This window comes from Lolium rigidum, chromosome 7 (assembly GCF_022539505.1).
Source record: "Lolium rigidum isolate FL_2022 chromosome 7, APGP_CSIRO_Lrig_0.1, whole genome shotgun sequence".
Taxonomy (NCBI): domain Eukaryota; kingdom Viridiplantae; phylum Streptophyta; class Magnoliopsida; order Poales; family Poaceae; genus Lolium; species Lolium rigidum.
In genome coordinates, this window is record NC_061514.1 from 121,287,771 (window position 1) to 121,311,339 (window position 23,569).

Sequence of the window (23,569 nt, forward strand, 5' to 3'; positions counted from 1 at the left end):
TCATTATCTTTCTTTCTTGTTAGCTCCTAGCTTAGTATTCTGAAGTTAAAATTGTTTATGCTTACAAGGAAGATGCATGATTGTTTCTATCACATGTATATTTGTTTGTTTCCCTCAACTCTTATGCTTACTAATCAACCTTGCTAGCCAAAGACCTGTATTGAGAGGGAATGCTTCTCGTGCATCCAAACCCTTAAACCAAACCTATGCCATCAGTGTCCACCATAACTACCTACTATTTGATATTTCCATGCCATTCCAAGTAAATACTTCATGTGCTACCTTTAAACAATTCAAAAGTTATCATCCCTTATTTGTGTCAATGTTTTATAGCTCATGAGGAAGTATGTGGTGTTTTATCTTTCAATCTTGTTGGGCAGCTTTCACTAATGGACTAGTGGCTTCATCCACTTATCCTATAATTTTGCAAAAAGAGTCGGCAACGGGGTTCCCAGCCCCAATTAATTAACTCTCATTAATAATCTTCTTCACATGTTTTGCTCCGATTCATCGATGAAGCAACTTAATTTTGCAATAGACACTCCTCCATGGTATGTGAAATGTTGGAAGGCACCCGAGGATTCGGTTAGCCATGGCTTGAGAAAGCAAAGGTTGGGAGGAGTGTCATCCTTAAATAAACTAAAGTACATGTGTAAACAAAAGAGAAGAGGGATGATCTACCTTGCTGGTAGAGATAACGTCCTTCATGGGAGCCGCTCTTTGGAAGTCTGTTTGGCAAGGGGGTTAGAGTACCCATTACCATTCGTTGACAACAACAAACACCTCTCAAACTTTACTTTTATAACTTAAAAAGCTCTAGCACATGATTTAATCCCTGCTTCCCTCTGCGAAGGGCCTATCTTTTACTTTATGTTGAGTCAGTAAACCTATTTCCCTCTATCTTAAGCAAGCAATTGAGTTGTTGTGATCAAACCATTTATACTGTGATCTACTTAATCATGTCTTTTATTCTTCCTTGTTTAGTACAAGTTTTATCCGAATGAATATAGCTTTGAAGGTTATCAATGATTATAAGGAGATTATTATGATTGAGTATGCAAGTTTTGCCATATAAGCTTTAATATAAGAGCGCTGCTCGAATAGATAAGTACAATCTGTCAATTGTTCTCTGACCAAGAACGAAGTTTGCCATCGCCAATTATGATTTCCTATGCACCTTTATTTGTGATTTCCTTTTACTTGTTTCAAGTTGAATCATATGAGGAAGTTGTTCACTAGAATGTCTTGTGTGAATTAATATGATGCTTCTTGTCCGTATTTTATTTATCGACTCTTCACTCCAAAAACATGTGGTCTTGTTTATCGAGTTCGCTTCGCTTGGGGACAAGCGAAGTCTAAGCTTGGGGGAGTTGATACGTCCATTTTGCATCACTATTTTATATCATAATTTATCGTTATTCATTGATATATTTCATATTAAGAAATGATACTTATGTTATTTCACCTATTTTGCATGTTTCATGATTATTGGAGAATCGCTCACCGGAGTCAGGATTCTGCTGGAAAAAGCACCGTCAGAATGCAATATTTCAGAAGATCAACAATTGACGATAATTACAATGAAGATCTTATTTTTCCAGAAGACGAAGCCAGCAAAAAGGAGGGACCGAGGAGGGCCGCCATGGCCCCCCCATAGGCCGGCGCGGGCCCTGCCCTGGCCGCGCCGCCTGGTGGGGAGGGGGCCCACAGGCCCCTTCGGCTGCCTCTCTTTCGTGTATTTCTTTGCCCCGAAAACCTAAGCTCCAGGGAATAATCGCGAGGAGACACAGCCGCCTCGCGGGGCGGAAAACACCGCAGAGAGAAAGAGCTCTCCGGCAGGGCTGAAATCCGCCGGGGAAATTCCCTCCCGGAGGGGGAAATCGACGCCATCGTCACCGTCATCGAGCTGGACATCATTGGGATCATCATCACCATCATCTCCATCATCATCATCGCCATCTCCACCGCTGCACCTCGTCACCGCTGTAACATCTAGGGTTGAATCTTGATTGTTTGGTAGGGGAAACTCTACCGGTATTGATTACTACTCGTTGTTGATGCTATTGAGTGAAACTATTGAACCAAGGTTTATGTTCAGATTGTTATTCATCATCACATCACCTCTGATCATGTTCCATATGATGTCTCGTGAGTAGTTCGTTTAGTTCTTGAGGACATGGGTGAAGTCTAAATGTTAGTAGTGAATTATGTTGGGTAATATTCAATGTTATGATATTTAAGTTGTGGTGTTATTCTTCTAGTGGTGTCATGTGAACGTCGACTACATGATACTTCACCTTTATGGGCCTAGGGGAATACATCTTGTATTCGTTTGCTAATTGTGGGGTTGCCGGAGTGACAGAAACCCGAAGCCCCGTTGGTATATCGATGCAGGAGGGATAGCAGGATCTCAGAGTTTAAGGCTGTGGTTAGATTTATCTTAATTACTTTCTTGTATTTGCGGATGCTTGCAAGGGGTATAATCACAAGTATGTATTAGTCCTAGGAAGGGCGGTGCATTAGCATAGGTTCACCCACACAACACTTATCAAAACAATGAAGATTAATCAGCTATATGAAGCGAAAGCACTAGACTAAATTCCCGTGTGTCCTCAAGAACGTTTGGTCATTATAAGTAAACAATCCGGCTTGTCCTTTGTGCTAAAAATGATTGGGCCACTCGCTGCAATTATTACTCTCGCATTTTACTTACTTGTACTTTATTTATCTGCTATATCAAAACCCCCTGAATACTTGTCTGTGAGTATTTACAGTGAATCCTTCATCGAAACTGCTTGTCAACACCTTCTGCTCCTCGTTGGGTTCGACACTCTTATTTATCGAAAGTACTACGATACACCCCCTATACTTGTGGGTCATCACTGCCTTACATGATTGAGATCCATAAGATGTAAATGGTGTTGTGTTTGTTGGGATCCGATAAATTGTGGAATTGTGATCAGATTGTTCATCATGTTATCAAACTATTCTTTATTTAAGATCTTGCATGCTCTCGGGTACTTGTGGTTACCCTGATCAAGTAGTTTCCTGTATCTCCAAAGGGAGTATTTATGCACGATAATGGGTTCATGCCTCTAGTAATCTGGGAGAGTGGCAATAACTCCTAAGGTTGTAGATGTGTTGTTGCTAATAGGGAGAAAACAACAATGCTTTATCCAAGGATAATTATATTATTTACTTTACACACTTTACTTAATGCGATAATCTGTTGCTTGCAACTTAATACTGAAAGGGGTGCGGATGCTAACCTGAAGGTGGATTATTAGTCATAGATGCAGTTGGATTACGGTCTATGAATCATGTTGTAATTCCCAATTAAATACTACAGTAACTTTACCTTATCATATAATGCATTGTCATGCCCTCATAATTATCAATTGCCCAACTGTAATTTGTTCACCCAACACATGTTATTTGTTTGGAGAGTTACCACTAGTGTAAATAGCTGGGAACCCCGATCCTTCTGTCATCGTCATTGCTCTATAGTCAACTACGCACTGGAATATTTTCTAGTGTCATTGTCTATGTGTTACTATTACTATTGCTCTCATATTACTGCTGCTTTCACATCACCCCTGTTACTAGTGCTTTTCCAGGTGCGACTGAATTGACAACTCCGTTGTTAAGGCTTATAAGTATTATTTGTCTCCCCTTGTGTTGAATCAATAACTTTGGGTTTTACTTCCCTCGAAGACTGTTGCAATCCCCTATACTTGTGGGTTATCAACCATCTACCTATCCTGCTTCAAACAAGCCGGTGGGAGGCGAGAGAAGAAAGCGGTTGTTCCGGTATGAAGCGGCCTGGGAAAGCATCGGAGATTTCTCGGCAGTGCTGGAGCATAAATGGACCAAATCATGGAAATCAAATACCATAGGGGAGCTTAGCAACAAATTGGCTACCCCGTCGGATGATCTGATGAGATGGGGTGCGCAGACAGTAGGAAATATTAATGTGCAGATACGCAGACTGCAAAGCGAGTTGGAGGAGTTGCGGAATACACCTGATCGTCCGGGGCCGTCACCGAGAGAGTCGGAGTGGTGGCAAAGCTGGCTCTACTTCTTGAGAAGGAGGAGGTCATGTGGAGACAACGAACGCGAGTGGAATGGCTCACTGCGGGGGATAAAAATACCCGTTTCTACCACCTGTGGGCTAGCCAGCGTTGACAGAAAAATAGAATTGATGAACTACGAAGATGAGATGGTTCGGTGGTGATGAGTGATAGGGAGCTAGGTAGGATGGCCATTGGTTTCTATAAAGAGCTATATAGATCTGAAGGTGTAGAAGGAATGGAAGAGGTGCTCCATTCAATTCCAGTTAAAGTGAGTGCAGAAATGAATACAATGTTAGATGCACCGTATGATATCAAGGAGGTGAATTCTGCCCTCTTTGAGATGTACCCAACAATGGCCCCAGGCCCGTACGGGTTCCCAACACATTTCTTCTAGCGGAATTGGGAATTGTGTGGAGAGGAAGTTAGTCAAGCAGTGTTACGGATTTTATCTGGAGAAGAGAATCCTGAAGGGGTCAATAAAACTTTCATAGTCATGATTCCCAAGATTGCTAGTCCAAAGGAGCTTGGACAATTTTGGCCTATCAGCCTGTGTAATGTCATTTACAAGATTGCAACGAAGGTAGTGGCAAACATGTTGAAGAAGGTGTTACCGGAGGTATATCCGAGGAGCAATCTGTCTTTGTTCCTGGACAACTTATAACGAATAACATAATTACAACATATGAGTGCCTTCATTTTATGAAGAGTAACAGGACCAAGAAACATTGATCTTGTGCACTGAATCTAGATATGAGGAAGTCATATGACAAGGTGGAATGGATTTACTTATGAGCTATTATGAGGAAGCCGGGCTTCAGTAATGCTTGGGTGGATTTGGTCATGCGACTAGTTTCGCCTCTCGTGGTCACCACTTTGCGGTGTTATTCAACGGGTCACCACAGGAGGAGTTTCGCCTCTCGTGCCTCCTCAAGCGTAATAACCAGTCACCAGCTCTACATGGACTTAAAGTGGCGCCAGCTGTTCCTGAAGTAAACCACTTACTATTTGCCGATGATAGCCTGATGTTCTTCCAAGCAAGTAGTGTTCGAGCTCTGGCGCTCAAAGATGTGTTGGTCAAAAATTGCAATTCATCTGGCCAGAGGATTAATATGGATAAAATCCTCTATTTTCTTTAGTAAGGGTTGTCCAGAAGGGGTGAGAGAAGTCATCAAAAATACCCTTGAGGTTCGGAGGGAGACACTTAATGAAAAATATCTGGGAATGCCATCTGATGTGGGGAAGGAAAAAGGTGGAGCTTTCAAATACCTGCGAGAACGGTTGTGGAAAAAGATCTTGGGCTGGATAGAGCAGCTACTCTCGGTGGGAGGAAAGGAAGTCCTGACCAAGGAAGTAGCTCAGGAAGTACCGACGTTCTCCATGTCATGTTTCAAACTTCCATATGGACTCTGTGAACACATAAACTCGATGATTCACAAGTTCTGGCGGGGAAGTAAGGAAGGAAAGAGAAGGACAAGTTGGGTGGCGTGGGAAGAAATGACCCAACCGAAATATGTTGGTGGAATGGGTTTCAGGGACATTGAGCTTTTTAACCTGGCCCTTCTTGCCAGGCAGGCGTGGAGGATATTGCAGGTCCCGGAGGCCCTCAGTGTGAGGATCTTGAAAGCTGTATATTTTCCGCACGGGGATAACTTGTCGGCAGGACTGGGTTCTCATCCTTCCCAAACCTGGCGGTCTATCCTTGAGGGGCGCGATGCGCTGCAGGTAAGTATGATGAAGAGAATAGGAGACGGTCGGTCGACTGAAGCGTGTAACCAGAATTGGTTGCCGAGGGACGCCCGACGATGACCGATTGCTCCATGGAAGGACGACGCTCCGACAATGGTGAGCGACTACATTTTTCGTGCAGGGGCGGCATGGAATATAGAAAAAACTGACTTAGTTTTTCCTACCGATGGACGTGGAGGAGATTCGTAATATTCCACTGAGTCATCGGGTTAAGATGGACTTCTGGGCATGGCACTTCGATGAAACGGGGATCTTCTCCGTGAGGTCGTGTTACAGAATGTTGGCGACGACAAAACGAGTCCGAGAGGACTGGTTCAACGAGAAGCAATCCGCTTCGAACCTGGAGGAGAATTAGAAAGCCCGGGCGAGGCTTTGGAAGGCGGATGTGCCGTCCAAGATTCGTTTTTTCCTCTGGTAGATAGCTAAACAGTCGGTACCTACAGGAGATGTTAGACACCGACGAAGCATGGCGCAGACTCCAGCTTGCAACATTTGTGGGCAGGAAGATTCCTGACGCCACTCATTGCTGGAATGCAATCTCTCGCGGTGTGTGTGGGCGCTTGCTGACACATGAACTACTGATCATATGTCCATCATGATGGAGTCTTCGACGAGGCTGTGGCTGTTTTCGATGATGGAAACGATGACCGGAGGCGACCTTACTCGTGTGCTTGTCACTCTTTGGGCTCTATGGCATGCATGAAGGAAACTCATTCACGAAGACATATTCCAGAGCCCGATGGCGGCTGCGGGGTTTGTGAATCGGTTCATTGAGGACCTTGGGGCAGCCAATGCCCAGGCAAAACCGCCTGTCAAAGCTACACTAAAATAGAATCCGAAGGTGAGGTGGTTGCCGCCTCGGTGGGCCCTACGAAAGTGAACGTTGATGCTGAAGTAGTGAACTCAGTTGCAAGGGGTGCAGTGGCTGCTGTGTGTCGGTCGGACGGAGGAGCCTTCCTGGGAGCATCTGCCATGGTCTTCGAAGGTTTATCTCACCCAGGTACCCTCGAAGCCCTAGCATGTCGGGAAGCTTTAAACCTAGCGGAAGATCTGGCGCTAGGGGCTGTTAAGGTGGTCTCCAACTGCCTGGAGGTGGTTAAGGGACTCGCTGGAGCTAACCTTGGGGTCTATGGTAGCATCCTGTTAGAAATCAAGGCGAGAGCTAGCCAAAGAGGTGTGACTTCTTTCATCCATGAACGGAGGGAGGTAAATGAGGAAGCCCATCATATGGCAAGATTTGCTTCGACCTTGCTGGAGGGTAGACATGTCTGGTTCTTAGAACCACCAGTAGAGTTGAACATGTTTGTAATTCTAAACTTTCACGAATAAAGGTGTGTTTGAGGTGTAAAAAAAACAGATTTGCTTTGTAATTCGCATTAAAAATAAATTTCAACATGGATTGTAAGTGAGATTTGATGATACTACATCCGTTCAAGGAATTGACCATAAAAATTGAGCAACAAAATCTTAATTATATTATATGTAATTAGTATCGTTGGATTCATATTGAAAAGCACTTTTTAATGATATTAATTTCATATAAACAATCTTAATCTATTTGAAGTAATTTTTGGTCAAATAAAAAACACGTAGAATGAGAACGCCTTATTCTTTGAAACAGAGGTTTTATATCTAATAGTTCTTGGTCAGCTAAAAACTAGTAACCCTTAAATATGAAATCAGCCACGTACTTCTTCCGTTTTGAATGCAACGCTAATTTATCGTTTTTAAAGTAGACTAAATTAGAACTAAGAAAGTACATGTAATTTTTTGAAGCATAATCTAATGCCATGTCGGAAAATAAGTGCACATTTTATGTTAATTCGCAATCATTGTGCTCATATATCCATGTTTTCTAGAAACGAAGTTTTTTAAGCGCACCCAACCAAAATATTTCCGCACACTGCAACAGCCCTGCTCGCTTGCAGTATAAGAGAACAGAACGAGGACCGCCGGGAGCAGGAGCAGAGGGAGGGGGCTCTGGCGTTACACATTTCGGCGGGTCTAGATCCAATGCCAAGGAGGTGAGGTGCTCTTGTGGCCGCCGAGCTCGCGAGGGAGAGGGCCAGAACAGTGATAAATGGCGGAGGAGACGGGGAAGGCGGAGGCTGCCGGGTCTGGGAGCTGCGGCGGCGGCGGGTGCGAGCCAGTGAAGAAGAGGGCGGAGCAGAGCGTGGCCTTCCATGAGCTGTTCAGCTTCGCGGACCCGCTTGACTGGCTGCTCATGGCGGCGGGGAGCGCCGGTGCCATAGTACATGGCGCCGCCATGCCGGTGTTCTTCCTCCTGTTCGGTGAGCTGGTCAACGGCTTCGGCAAGAACCAGCACCATCTCCGCCGCATGACCGACGAGGTGTCCAAGGCACGTATTTCTGCGACCTGCCCCGCTTCAAAGTCTCTCTCTGTATTATCTGTTGCAGCTTTGATGCTCGCTCAAGTTACTGACGCCCAATCTTGCTGCAGTACTCGCTCTACTTCGTCTACCTCGGCCTCGTCGTCTGCGCATCCTCATACCTGGGTAGGTGCATGCCCTGCTCGGCTCACGCCTTCTGCGCGCATTCTTGCCGGTGTCGCGGTGTAACTGTGTGTCTGCTCTGTGTCCGTGCAGAGATTGCGTGCTGGATGTACACCGGCGAGCGCCAGGTGGGCGCGCTCCGGCGGCGGTACCTGGAGGCCGTGCTGCGGCAGGACGTCGGCTTCTTCGACACCGACGCGCGCACCGGCGACGTCGTCTTCAGCGTCTCCACCGACACGCTCCTCGTCCAGGACGCCATCGGCGAGAAGGTGACCACTCAACTCGCACTACTCTGGCTGGCACAGTAGGCATATGGCGCCCACCGCGCGCGTTTGACGGCGACAAATGTGTATGCAGGTCGGTAACTTCATCCACTACCTCGCGACGTTCCTGGCGGGGCTCGTCGTCGGATTCGTCTCCGCCTGGCGGCTGGCGCTGCTCAGCATCGCCGTCATCCCCGGCATCGCCTTCGCCGGCGGGCTGTACGCGTACACGCTCACCGGGCTCACCTCCAAGAGCCGGGACTCGTACGCCAACGCCGGAATCATAGCCGAGCAGGTAGTAATTCACAACCACCGGCACTGATGAGCTGATATGGGCATGTACTATTTCTGGAGCGCCTTGAGTATCATCTTACCGGGATACCAAAGATGGCTGGGTGGGGAAGATGAAAGCTGTGTGGGCTCTAGCTCGGACTGGTTGGTCAAATAGTCAAATGTCGAGCACATGCCCTGAGAATGATTTCGTTTTGGATTCCTTCCAGTTTCTTTGTTAGATCCAATCGGCCTTTTCCGATGGATGATTTCTTGTTTCATGTCGTTTTGCCCCTTTCTTGAGATAACTGCTGTCAATCACGCTGTACTTATCTTGGTGCCTGGCAAGAGCAAATGTAGTGTATGTTCCCCCATTTCTTCATGTAAATAAGTGATTAATTCTGACGATTAAGTGTTCATCTTTCTGTAGGCGATTGCCCAGGTGAGGACGGTGTACTCCTATGTGGGGGAGTCCAAGGCCCTGAATTCCTACTCGGAGGCGATTCAGAACACCCTGAAGCTGGGGTACAAGGCCGGGATGGCGAAGGGGCTTGGCATTGGGTGTACTTATGGGATTGCCTGCATGTCATGGGCACTGGTCTTCTGGTACGCCGGCGTGTTCATCCGGAGTGGCCAGACAGACGGTGGAAAGGCATTCACGGCGATTTTTTCCGCCATCGTCGGAGGCCTGTAAGCCCTGAGCTCTCAGTTTTTTCTTCACAATTCTGATGCTTGCTTGATTGATTGCGTCGAGTGAAAATTTATGACCAATTTGTGAATTTGACGAATGCAGGAGCCTGGGACAGTCATTCTCGAACCTTGGAGCTTTCAGCAAAGGGAAGATTGCTGGTTACAAGCTATTGGAGGTGATAAGGCAGAGGCCAACGATAGTTCAGGACACCGCTGATGGTAGGTGCCTGCATGAAGTCCACGGAAACATTGAGTTCAAGGAAGTGTCCTTCAGCTATCCATCCCGCCCAGATGTCATGGTGTTCCGTGATTTCTCGCTCTTCTTTCCTGCTGGGAAGACGGCGGCCGTGGTCGGAGGCAGTGGTTCTGGAAAGAGCACAGTTGTGTCTCTGATAGAGCGGTTCTATGATCCTAATCAGGGTAGGCAGATGAATTGTGCTAGACCTGATGCCTATGTCATGTCACTATATCAGTCGGCTTTATTTAACCAATGGTGTGATTGTCGTTGCAGGCCAAGTTTTGCTGGATAATGCGGACATCAAGACTCTGCAATTGAAATGGCTGAGAGATCAAATTGGTTTGGTGAATCAAGAACCCGCCCTCTTTGCGACCACCATCATTGAGAATATTCTTTATGGCAAGCCAGATGCCACAATGGCTGAGGTTGAGGCTGCTGCTTCAGCTGCCAATGCACATAGCTTCATTGCTCTTCTTCCTAATGGGTATAACACTCAGGTGGGTTCGAATGCTGATTATACGCTAATCATAGTTGTGATGGCTCAAATGCAATCTTTCCAGTTTACATCCTACATTCTGATTTGATCTGTGCGCAAAGTGAAACACTTACTATTCTATATCAAATTCACCTGAAGATTTTTGACATTGCTATTAAAACTTTTTATCTTGCCAATGGTTTGTCTGCCTATTGTAATATGCAAAATTTGTAGAATCTAATGATAAATTCACTTTATTCACAGGTGGGGGAAAGAGGGCTTCAGCTATCTGGTGGCCAGAAGCAACGAATTGCCATTGCCCGTGCAATGCTGAAGAACCCAAAGATCCTTCTCCTTGATGAGGCAACTAGTGCACTTGATGCAGGTTCTGAGAGTATTGTTCAAGAAGCACTTGACCGCATAATGATTGGCAGGACAACTGTGGTGGTTGCACACAGGCTCTCAACCATACGATGCGTTGACATGATCGCGGTGATCCAGCAAGGCCAGGTTGTTGAGACCGGCACTCATGACGAGCTCCTCGCCAAAGGAAGTTCGGGCGCTTATGCAGCTCTCATCAGATTCCAGGAGATGGCCAGAAACCGTGACTTCCGCGGGTCATCGACCCGCAAGAACCGCTCATCCCGCCTGAGCAACTCCCTGTCCACCCGGTCATTGAGCCTCAGGTCAGGAAGCCTGAGGAACTTGAGCTACTCATACAGCACCGGCGCAGATGGCCGCATCGAGATGGTCTCGAACGCCGACAACGACCGGCGTGCCCCAAAGGGATATTTCTTCACGCTCCTCAAGCTAAATGCGCCGGAGTGGCCCTATACCGTGCTGGGCGCGATCGGGTCCATAATGTCTGGGTTCATCGGCCCGACTTTTGCTATCGTGATGAGCAACATGATCGAGGTGTTCTACCTCCGGGACCCCAACGCGATGGAGCGCAAGACCAGGGAGTACGTGTTCATCTACATCGGGACTGGGTTCTACGCGGTGGTCGCGTACCTTATCCAGCATTACTTCTTCAGCATCATGGGCGAGAACCTGACCACCAGGGTGCGGAGGATGATGCTTGCAGGTATGAATTTGCATGCTGTTCTCCCATTCCATGATCTATCTCCGCAGAAATGGCATTGTATGATCCGAGGCCACCATTATGTGTGCAGTTATCTTGAGGAACGATGTGGGGTGGTTCGACGAGGAGGAGAACAACTCGAACCTCGTGGCGGCGCGCCTCGCCACCGAGGCCACAGACGTGAAGTCGGCCATCGCGGAACGGATATCGGTGATCCTGCAGAACATGACCTCGCTCCTGGTGTCCTTCATCGTCGGCTTCATCATCGAGTGGCGGGTGGCGATCCTCATTCTTGTCACCTTCCCTCTCCTTGTGCTCGCCAACTTTGCTCAGGTAAAAACCCAATTAACATCGCTTGCTGCTGGCACTAGGGTTTGAATTGGTTTGCATACAGTAGTTCTGGGTTGAAGCGTGCCTAAGAAATCTTTTGCTCGATCAGGAGAGAACACCTAGCTTATTTATTTGAGACTAGAGTACTATACCAAGTCGTTTGCACGATGATCTTGGGCTTGCATTGTGTCATGCTGTTTTGAACACAAGCAACCGTTGCAGATTCTCAGCAGTAATAAGTTCGAGATCAGAGGGGACAATTGAATTCATCGGCATGCTACGCAATGGTACTAGCTAGGATCCGTGGCCCATGCCGCTGCCACTCCCTCCATAAATTACTGCGCGAGGCATGTGCAACCTCCTGCCGATCTTTGCTCTCCGATCCCTTGTTTAAATCCGGCAAGATGCTTCCCCACTCCCATGCCCGTGCCATCTACAGCACCACACAGTAAACAACTCCCAGAAATCTCCAGAGCCCAGACCGCCGCTTAGGTTAGGCCCCGCCATTTTTGTCTCGGCAGCTGCTTCATCAGTGGCGGACGGAGGATGAATGGCCGCCATGACATCTTCTTCCTGTTGCTCGTTGGGTGAACAGAAGCTCTTGCCCCGTGGTCCCCGCCGGCTGCTCGCGACGCTGTCGGTTGCGAGCCTGCCTTGCACGGCCGCGCGCCTCGTGCACGGGAATCTGGGGCTTTGCTTGCTTCCACAGTGCCGCACATGGCGATCTCGCTGCGGGTTGCAGGTGGCCACTGTGCCCGCGAGGACGACAGTGTCGCCCCAGAACCAGAATGCCGCGCCAGCCTTTTTGTTTTCCAGCTGCGGAACTGGGCGCTGCAGAGCGCTCATCATTTCATTTCCTTTTGCGCGCAATAATTCCCGCCATGCCGATGCCATGCGCGTGCATGGCTCTGTCAGTCGCCATGTGCCACTCCCAGGCCGCGGCTCATTCAAACCCTAAAATTTGGATTTATGGAACGGATATTGCCACGCATCATCACTAGTAACAAAGCGAATCATGACTGTCGCGATTTTGCATGTGTTTTCTCTGCCGCGTACTGTTCAATGACGATTGATTACTGATACGTACGTGTTGGCACTTGGCAGCAACTGTCGATGAAGGGGTTCGCCGGCGACACGGCCAAGGCGCACGCCAAGACGAGCATGATCGCGGGGGAGGGCGTGAGCAACATCCGCACGGTGGCGGCGTTCAACGCGCAGGACAAGATCCTGTCCCTCTTCTGCGGCGAGCTGCGCGTCCCGCAGGCGCACAGCCTGCGCCGGAGCCAGATCTCCGGCGCGCTCTACGGCCTCTCCCAGCTCTCCCTCTACGCCTCCGAGGCGCTCATCCTCTGGTTCGGCGCCCACCTCGTCCGCAGCCGCGTGTCCACCTTCTCCAAGGTCATCAAGGTCTTCGTCGTCCTCGTCATCACCGCCAACTCCGTCGCCGAGACCGTCAGCCTGGCCCCCGAGATCGTCCGCGGCGGCGAGTCCATCCGCTCCGTCTTCGCCATCCTCAACAGCAGGACCCGCATCGACCCCGACGACCCGGAGGCCGAGCAGGTGGAGTCGGTACGTGGCGAGATCGAGCTGCGCCACGTCGACTTCGCCTACCCGTCCCGCCCCGACGTGATGGTGTTCAAGGACTTCAGCCTCAGGATCCGGGCCGGCCAGAGCCAGGCGCTCGTGGGAGCCAGCGGGTCCGGGAAGAGCACCGTCATCGCTCTCATCGAGCGCTTCTACGACCCCATGGCCGGGAAGGTCATGATCGACGGCAGGGACATCCGTCGGCTCAACCTCAAGTCGCTGCGTCTCAAGATCGGCCTGGTGCAGCAGGAGCCCGTCCTGTTCGCCACCAGCATCCTGGAGAACATCGCCTACGGCAAGGACGGCGTCACGGAGGAGCAGGTCGTCGAGGCCGCCAAGGTCGCCAACGTGCACGGCTTCGTCAGCGCGCTCCCCGACGGGTACAGGACGCCCGTCGGCGAGCGCGGCGTGCAGCTCTCCGGCGGCCAGAAGCAGCGCATCGCCATCGCCCGCGCCGTGCTCAAGGACCCGGCCGTGCTCCTGCTGGACGAGGCCACCAGCGCCCTCGACGCCGAGTCCGAGTGCGTGCTCCAGGAGGCGCTGGGCCGCATCATGAAGGGCCGGACCTGCGTGCTCGTCGCGCACCGCCTCTCCACCATCCGCTGCGTCGACTCCATCGCCGTGGTGCAGGACGGCCGCGTCGTCGAGCAGGGCAGCCATGGCGATCTCGTGTCACGGCCCGATGGCCCCTACTCGAGGCTGCTGCAGCTGCAGCTGCACCATGGGTGATGATGGGTTGGCGTCTTGCCCCGGCATGGCGGCTGTAGATACAGAGTAGACCGAGACAAGCTTTGTCACGACGACGACGCCTGACACTCCGATCAGATGAGCAACAGAAATTGTGCTGTAGTGCGGTGGCGGCCCAAACGTACGGTAGGTGTTAGCCGGAACTAGCGTTCTATTTCCTCTGTAACGAACCAGGATTATTATGCTGAAAGCGATGCTATACTTCGTTTCAAATCGCACTAAAGGCGGCTTTCGCAAACTTTTTACCTAGTTAATTGTTCTTCTCCTCATTATCTGGTTCAAATCGACTGGTACATCGCAGAATTTGGATACCGCATCACGAGGTTCGTCTTCTTCATAGCCGACTAGATCCGTTTCTCAACGGTGGGGCAAAAACCCCACCTGAAGTAAACTTTATTTCATTTCAGCCAACTGAACAATTGTCTTATTACAAGGGGAAAATACAGGAGGGCGGGGGCAGCTCGGCGCAGCGAGCAGAAGAAGAGAAGCAGACACACACGCACCCAGGAAGGGGGTCATAGGACGCTAGTACGGAGACGGGCGAGCCAGGATTCAACTGGCTGCCGCGAGAGGCGGCGGGGCAGACGATGCAGCCACAGCTCACAGTGTTCGGATAGCAGCTTGGCTAGATGGCGAGCGCGCAGCCAGACATCGTCGAAAACCTTGCGGTTCCGGCTTTTCCACACGACCCAGAGTATAAGCAGCACAAGCGTGTGCCGGACAGGTGGCGCCAACTCCTGGAGCGGGGCAGCGAGTGCAGCACAAACTCCCTCTAGGTCGTGCGCCGCGCCGCCACTCGGAGCCTCGACGAGAGCAAATAGGGGCTCAAGCCGCACGCACCGAGCAAAGAGGTGAGCCAGGTCCTCGTCGGTGTCGCGGAAGGGGCGGCGGGGCGAGGTGAGGCACCCGTGCCGGCGGAGGAGCGCGCGCGTCCTTGTGTTTCCATGACGCGCGATCCGGAAGAAGACGCGGACCTTTAGAGGAGCAAAATTCTCCCGGCTGAAATCGGACAGCGGCAGCCGCCACGCCGGAGGTGCACATGATGCGGTACGCGGCCGCCGTGGAGAACGCCGCGCCACCGTGGAGAAGCCGAACGTCGGGGTCGGAGGAGAGTGTGGCATGCCGGAGCGAGCTCACGAGCGCCTCCATCTGCCCCTGCGCAGCTGACCGTGAGGCGTGGTTGGAGCGGGAGACCTAGTCGCCGATCGCAAAGAGCCTCGACCACGGTGATGGAAGGGTTCGTGCAGGTCGGGACACAAGAGCAGGAGTCCGCGCATACAGGGCCCCCGCGGCGTGCCAGCTTGTCAAACCAAAAGGAGGTAGTCGCGCCGCCGCCGACGCGCACGTTTGTGATGCCGCGGTAGGTCGAGAAGAGACGTTTAAAAGCACGCCAAGCAGGTGTGTCGTTCGGCGACGGGGGTCAGAGATGCCGGTGGCACCGTACCAGCGGCGGACCCAACGGGTCCAGGGTGTGTCGTCTCCGCTAACAAGCTTATGGATGAATTTGAGCAACAGACTTGTGTTCTGGGTGTGTAGATCCGTAAAATTAAATAAAAAAACATGTGAAGATTTGAACCGAGAACTTACATCATCTAGGCTTTACCTGGCAAGATGGAAGTATTCTGTACTCAGCGACACGACGATTGAACAACACGCTCACCAAGATTCTACAAAGCGATCTTTATGTAGAGGCAAGAGCGGGGTAGTGTGTTACCAAAAATCCGGCGACACACAGCCTCGCCGTCTCGCCGATTCTAGTATCCTCGTCGCCGACTTTCGTGGCTAATCCGGCGCCGCCATCGCTCTTGCCAGGCAAACAGTTCGAGGAGGCTTCAGCATGATCAGGTGGGCCGGGCCTATAATGGATCGGACATAGAGCATCTTTGCCTAGCCGGAATGTGGCCCATTTTAATATCAAACCCTATATGCCGACGAGGTTGAGAGTGGCAAATCCTATACACCGACCAGGTCGGTCCCTACCGCGCGCCGCACACCCCCCGCGCGCGGTATGGGCCGACCTGATCGGCCCAGTTCGCCTCTTTTCTTCTGTTTTCTGTTTCTCTTTCTTTCTTTTTTCTTTTCTTTTTTCTTTTCTTTTCCTTTTCCTTTTTTATTTTCTGTTACTTTTTGTTTCTTTTTTTTATTTTTTTATTTTTTGTTTATATTTATTTTTGTTCAAATTTGAAAATATTTCAAATTCAGAAAAATTTCAAAATTGAAAACTGTTCAAAATTAAAAACATTCAAATTTTAAAACCGTTTAAATACAAAAAATGTTCAAATCTGAAATCCGTTCAAATTTGAAAAATGTTCAAATACAAAAAATGTTCAAATTTGAAATCCGTTCAAATTTGAAAAATGTTCAAATACAAAAAATGTTCAAATTATAAAAGCGTTCAAATTCAAAAACCGTTCAAATATATAAAGCATTCAAATTTGGAAAAATGTTCAAATTCGAAAAATGTTCAAATTTCGAAAAAAATTAAATCAAAATCTGAACATTTTTAAAATTTCCAAAATTTCGAATCTGAACAGATTTTGAAAATTTGTTCTCCAAAATATATTTTTTAAAAGTTAGATATTAAAAAAGAAAAATATTAACAAAAAAGAAACAGGAAAAAAAAGGAAAAAAACGCACCTACTACTAATGGGCCGCGGCCCAACCAACCGGCCTGGTCGGTGGGGTGTGCGGTGGCCCGTACACACCGACCAGGTCGGTGTACAGCACTCCCCGTTGAGAGTTGCCGCGCGCCGCACAACCCCGCGCTTGTATGGGCCGGCCTCATCGGTCCAGTTCGCATTTTGCTCTTTTTTTCCGTTTTCTTTATTTAATCATCTTTTTTTTCTTTTTTCTTAAGATTTTCAAAAAATATTTTTTTAAAATGTAACCGATATTCGAATTTAACTGATTGAGTTTAAACCTTTAAAATTTGAATATCAGTCAAATTTAAATTTGAAAAATTATTTTTTTGAGTTTACACATTTTTAGATTGAACATTTTCAAATATGAATACTTTTAATATCTGAACATTTATGAAAAAGATCAATCTCGAAAAATGTTCAAGCTCGAAAAATGTTGAAACTAACAGGAAAAAATTTAAAAAATGTTTAACGAGAAATGTTCAATCTTGAAAAATCTTCTAGTTCAAAAAATGTTTGAAATTTGAAAATACCTAGATTAAAGTATTTGATTTTTTGAAAAAAATATTCATTTTTTAGAATAATAATTTGCAAACCATCTAGTTTTGAAAAAAACAGATTTTAAAATATTTAATGTAAAATGGAAAAAATGGAAAATAATAAAAGAAAAAAGGAAGAAAAGTGAGAAGGAACTGTGGGCCGGCCCAAAACATCCGCCTGGGGTGTGTGGCGTGGTGCGTGCGTCGCACGGGTTGTTGTATAGCACTCCTCATTTTAACGGCGCAGACATGCAAGGGAAGAATACTCTGCCGACACAATCTTAACATGGGGTGGCATCCCACTTGCAATGTGTTTTTTTCGTCAATTGCCTTTATTTATCATGTTTCCTTCATTTGCTATATTTATATTTATTTTTTCTTTGTATTTTTTTATTTGGTACTCCCTCCCTAATTGATATTATAAGGTTAGAGACCTTCTCTAAATTGTTAGGGATTATAATATCTATCTCTTTTATTATCTTCTCTCCCAATAGATGCTCCCGCTTTTCTCTCACCCTCATGCATGTTGAACTATTGGTGAATGTAGTAATTAATGAGGAGGAGTTACGATATTCTCTGTCCTGCTCCTGGACAAGCATGTGGCGGTGAGCGAGGAAAAAAAAAACCCTCCCCTCTCTCGCGACCCGCGCCGCCCCCCGCGGCGGCCGGGCCGCGCCCCTTCCTCGGCGCTCCTCCCTCCCTCCTCGCGCTCCCCCTTGCCGCCGCCGTCGGCGGGAGCCGCCGGGCCTTGCCTGAGCGGTGCCGGCGGCGGCGGGGACGTCTCTACCCGGCGCTGGGGGCGCGGGGCTTCCGGCCGCGGCGTGCTCCTCGGCGGCGGCGGTCCGGCGCGGCGGGGTGGTACCCGTGCGTCGGGTGGGTGGAGGAGAGGCGGCGCGACCGTTGGTGGAGGAGCTGCGTGGGCGGCGGCCATGGCAGGGCCTGCTCGGCCCGCATCCGGGCCCGGCTCGGGCCCGCAGGGGCCGGGCGGGCGGGCTGCTCATGGTGCCCCGGTGATGCTCCCCGGAGGTGGAGGAGATGCGACGGCGGTGGCCGGGTGGCGGCGGCACTCGGCCGGCCCGCCGCAAGCATGGTAGCGAGGTCTTTGCGGGCTCGTTTGGGCCCGACCGGCGGGTTTGACCTCGCCGCCATGTCCGGCCTGGCCACCGCGAAGGCGGTGGAGGTAGTTCCCTCCCGCTCGGGCCGAGGTGCTGCTACCCCCGACCCGGCTGTTTCTCATCTCTACGTCTAGGCCCTTCTCCGGCGACCACGGCCGAGACAAGCAAGGATGGCTTCAAGGTCGCGGTGGCGTGTGGCCGGTGGGCGGCAAGTCGGGTGGAGCACGTCGAATCGTCCGGGTTTGTGGGTTGGGGGACGGGAGAAATCTTGTCTGCAGGCCCGACACCGACGCGGTGACGCTCGCGGGTGTCGCCTTGCCTTCCCGAAGGGCGTCGGTAGTCCCTCCTCCCCACTCCCTTCCGCGTATCGGGGAAACCCTAGGACCGAGTCCGTGCAGCAGGTGGCGTCGTCGTCACTTTCCTTGTTGAAGGTGTTGCTTGCTACGCGGCGCTTCGGCGTGCTAGGAGTGTGGTAGCATTCTCTCGGAGGGCGCAGCGGCTGCGAGTCATTCTTGTTCTTGTCAAGCCGCCGGTGTCGGCTTTGTTTTCTCTTTCTTTTCTCTTGTGTTTCCTTTTGGGCTTGGTGTTGTGCTGCGGCCCCAGCGCGTTCGTTGTATCGGGTCGTTTGCTATATTAATATAGCGGGGCGGAAGCCTATTTCGAGGAGTTACGATATTCTCTTGGTCTTAGTGAACCGGCCCTCTGGTCTTATAATCCCTGATGGAGGAAGTATATTTTGTACGAACACTAAGTTAGAGCGAGGTGGGGTTTTTTTATTTGTTACCATAACATTATTATCTGTCAAACAACTGTAAAATGGAGGTGAACTTTTTTCTTACACTTTTTGTGCAACCTAGAGAATGTTTAAATAGTTGTCGTAAAATTGTGTCCAACATACCAATTTTTTAGTGAGTATATATTTAACATACATGAACATTTTATTTGCCACATGCGAACATTTTTCATAGATAGTGTCGGGTTATGCCAAATAGGGATACCATGGCAGGGGCTTAACATAGCAAGCCCGGGTGGCAAAGCTTTCGAGATATTCAGGCGGCTGAGTCGCTAGAAGATGGAGGCCCAACCTCGCTAGAAGATGGAGGTCCAACCGACTAAAAAAAGATCCAATACCGAATTTCGCAAGGTTCAAGAAAAAATAATTGGAGTATAAATCATGGAATACTACCCGACATAGACTAGGACTCCGTAGTCGGTTAGGTCTTCTCTTCCATCTAACCTTAGATCATGTCGCCTTTATAGGTTGGCCTACAAAAATTCTTTAGGGAAAGACTAGAACAAAATACCTCATTGGGTTGCCCTCCGTAGTCATTTGGAGGATTGGATACATCTCTTCTTTAACTGTATGTTCAACACTAGAATTTGGAATTATCTCCAAATTCCTTGTAAACCTGGAGAGATAACTGAGGTCCATACTGCTGCCAAGAAGGGTTTTAAGGGGCCATGCTTTATTGAGGTGGTCATTCTGGCATGTTGGTGCATATGGAAGCAAAGTAATGATTGGATTTTCAAAGGAATTTGACCATTTTTTAGAAGTTGGAAGGCTAGATTTTGTTTTGAGGTCACCATGCTTAAGCATAGGGTGAAAGCTTCCTCTCTTGATTCCTTATCAGCTTGGATCACCTCTCTTCCTTAGTTTTTTTCTTTCTTTTCTTTTCTTTTCTGTGCATATGCTTTTGTAAAGTTCTCTTTATAAAGTTTTAATAAAGGAAGTTGTGGGTGTCTCCCCCACAGTCAAAGGTTTCAAAAAAAATACCACTTTGTAATTTGTACTTTCTGTTATTATAGTAAATTATGGTAGGACGTTGCGATACTCCATGAGGGGGACGTAAACCTGGGTAAATCGCAATGTTACACCGTCCCGAGCATCCCATCGTCTAGTTCCACAACAAACGCTAGCCAAGAGAACTCCCTCGTGGCACTATCGTTATCAAGGCAACAACACTTGGCGCCCACCGTTTGCAATTTGAGGTTTCATGGTTTCTTTTTTTGTATGTCTCTTAGTCTCAGATCTCTGATTTGATTGAACATGTGAAAGTATTTGACGAGACGAAGGAAACCCCTGTAAGGTCATGCTATATGAGAAGGCATGACCGTACCAGTTGTTGTGGGTATGATTAGCGGGTACCCATAGTAGTGTCAGTTATCCGACAAGCTCGGGTGGCCACAGATGGTGGTGGTGGCATATGGCCCACCGGGCGGCCTAGTTGCTATTGACTGAAGATGGAAGATGTCTAGCCTAGGAACAAGGATCCGGATCCGACCCGACCCACGCAATGAGTCGATCCATGAAGGCCCATGAAGGAAGCCGGATCCATCACAACAAGTTATGAATAGGTTGTAACACACGCAAGCAAGCGTCTAGATAATTCTAGGCAAGCAACAGTAGGCCTTGCCATCATGCGGCGTGATCCAAAGATGGGTAAAATCGCGTACCACGAGTCCACCTCAGCACCTCCGCCATCACCTCCATCTCCGCCGTCTCCGCCTTTGTCGTCACGATCAGTGCTACTGATAGTGAACGCCTTAGTTGTAGCGGTATTGGTCGGAGCATCCGCTTTAGGCTCCGCCGAAGACTTGCGTAATCCGGAGGAGGCTGGAGCAGAGTTCAGATTTGATGTAGCCGGAGTGTTGAGGGATGCAGCTGGTGAAGGCTTGGCCCTTTTACTCACGCCAACCTTCTTCCTGAAACTAGCATGGAAGTTAGAAGGAGTGAAATATTTGAAAGTGGAAAGGCAAAAGTGTCGGGACAAACCTCTTGGGGTCGGCGATGAAACCCATCTGAGGAAGTGTAGGTTGTGTGTTCTGGCCCACTCCCCTTAGTTTCTTGTCCCGCTCCACAGCTTTGGAGTCAAGGTGCAATGAGGCGCCAGCCGGAGCTTTGCGCTTCCTGTCGGAGTTCTCTGGCGCGCCTGCTGTGGTGGATTATGGCTTCTTGCTGAATCACTCAGGCTCATTGAGCGGCAGCGTCGAGATGCCACTTGGTGGTGCAGGAGACATAAATCTCCTCCTGTGTGTCCTCCTCCTCGTCCTTGTCCTCGAAGTCTTCTTATTCATCATCCACCTTTTTCCCTCTCTTCTGCCTTGGTTTCCTTGGCTTCTCCAGACCGCCAAGTGCCGCCGGAGGAAGAGCAACGAGCTACACAAAATATAATAAATTTCAGGCACAATTACAAGGCAAGTAACATGGCGGAAAGAAATTTGAATGGAATAAGTTGGCTCACCCGAGGGCATTCCCTGTAACTCGTGTAGATGTCAACCACGATCTTGAAGTCGGAGTTCTCCTTTGTCACCTTGTAAAGGGTGCGAGCTCTGATCTTCACGGAATCTGCCAGAAGAATCTGTGTGGTGATGCACATCTTGTCCGTCATATTCGTGAACTGGCAGAGGAGCTTTGCATGGAACTGGAGGGATTGGATTCTCCGGGTGAACCAACTTAAGGTGACATCGCTCCCCTGAGCCCCTGCTCCATCATCTTCCTGATCCTCTCCGCCATCGGCAGCAGGTGCTGGTGATCGTCATGGTTGGGTCATCCCTTCCAGAACAAGATTTCCTTCACCGCACCATCTTTAAATTCCCGCAGTCCTTGAGCTTGGTCCTTGGTGGTGATGTTCTTGTGATAGAACCACTCCCGGTTCCAGTATCGGACTGATTCATGGGAGGCTAGAGCAAGGAAGTTCCTTTGGGCTCATAGGATGAAAGTGACGCTGCCGTAGTTGCAGATCCTTTTCTCCGGGTCTTGTTCGGGCCGGATCTAGTAAAACCACTGAACTAGCTTGATGTCCGGCTCCACTCCCAAGTATCCCTCGCAGATGGCTTGGAAGTTGGCGAGGACTGTGTAGCTGTTGGGGCAGATGTTGTGCGGCTGGAGCCTGTACTTGTCCAATGATGTCTACGCACGCTTCTATTCCTGTAGACAGTGTTGGGCCTCCAAGAGCAGAGGTTTGTAGAACATCAGCAAGTTTCCCTTAAGTGAATCACCCAAGGTTTATCGAACTCGGGGAGGTAGAGGTCAAAGATATCCCTCTCAAGCAACCCTGCAATTAAGATACAAGAAGTCTCTTGTGTCCCCAACACACCTAATACACTTGTCAGATGTATAGGTGCACTAGTTCGGTGAAGACATAGTGAAATACAAGTAATATGGATGATTATAAGTAGTAATTGCAATTTGAAATAAAAATGGTAGCAAGCGAACATGTATCAGAACTTGTTGGAAACGGTGTTTCAATGCTTAGAAACAAGGCCTAGGGATCATACTTTCACTAGTGGACACTCTCAACAATGATCACATAATTGAATAAATAAATGCTACTCTCAAACACTCTCTTGTTGGATAACAAACGCCATTCATTGTGTAGGGCTACAAAAGCACACCTCAAGCCGGAGTAAACAAGCTCCACAATGTCATAAAGGAATCACACACGATGCGCACACTGTCACCATCACACCGTGGAGAGTGAATCCGGAGTTCATATTAAAGTAACCTCTAGAGTGCATAATAGACAAGAGTAACATCTACATATTCAACTAGATTACAAAGCTCATGATCACATAAAGATCACACCATGGGAGAGAGAGATGAACCACATAGCTACCGGTAGAGCCCTCAGCCTCGGGGGAGAACTACTCCCTCCTCATCATGGGAGTCAGCAGCGGCGATGAAGATGGCGGTGGTGTCGATGGAGATGGATTCCGGGGGCACTTCCCCGTCCCGGCGGCGTGCCGGAACAGAGACTTCTGTCCCCCGAACTTGGCTTCGCGATGGCGGCGGCTACGTAAATTTTCGTGGAATATGACTTCTCGTCTTAGGGTTTTCGCTTCTGGAAGAATATATAGGCGGAAGGGCGGCCTCGAAGGAGTCCCGAGGGGCCCACCCCACATGGCGGCGCGGCCAGGGGTGGGGCCGCGCCCCCCTATGGTGTGGGAGCCCCTTGGCCCCCCTCTGGCCCTTCTCTGGCTCTCTGGGTCCGTCTCGCCAAAATATTGACTTCTGTCTTCGTGAGGTCCAATTCCGAGAATATTTCCTGTGTAGGATTTCTGAAACCAAAAACAGCAGAAAACAGGAACTGGCGCTTCGGCATCTTGTTAATAGGTTAGTACCGGAAAATGCATAAAAATGATATAAAGTATGAATAAAACATGTAGGTATTGTCATAAAACTAGCATGGAACATAAGAAATTATAGATACGTTGGAGACGTATCATCCAACACTTTCAAAAAAACTTGGAAGGTGGAAGAGATAGGC

The 23,569-nt window shown here is 49.0% G+C and overlaps 1 protein-coding gene across 1 annotated transcript; it reads left to right on the forward strand.

The window, feature by feature from the left end:
• The first annotated feature begins 7,899 nt into the window (after positions 1 to 7,899).
• Positions 7,900 to 13,991, forward strand: LOC124679182 (ABC transporter B family member 19-like). The gene is made up of 10 exons (XM_047214985.1): positions 7,900 to 8,178; positions 8,280 to 8,334; positions 8,425 to 8,600; positions 8,689 to 8,889; positions 9,295 to 9,554; positions 9,658 to 9,974; positions 10,066 to 10,289; positions 10,532 to 11,351; positions 11,440 to 11,681; positions 12,783 to 13,991. The coding sequence occupies exons 1-10, from the start codon at positions 7,900 to 7,902 to the stop codon at positions 13,989 to 13,991; spliced, it is 3,783 nt and encodes a 1,260-aa protein (XP_047070941.1).
• The last annotated feature ends 9,578 nt before the right edge of the window (positions 13,992 to 23,569 follow it).

Excerpts from the sequence above, each read along its gene's own strand:
- LOC124679182 (XM_047214985.1), top strand. The coding sequence starts at position 7,900 with ATGGCGGAGGAGACGGGGAAGGCGGAGGCTGCCGGGTCTGGGAGCTGC. Across the intron at positions 8,179-8,279 it reads TGACCGACGAGGTGTCCAAG|TACTCGCTCTACTTCGTCTA; the intron begins GCACGTATTTCT and ends ATCTTGCTGCAG. Across the intron at positions 8,601-8,688 it reads AGGACGCCATCGGCGAGAAG|GTCGGTAACTTCATCCACTA; the intron begins GTGACCACTCAA and ends ATGTGTATGCAG.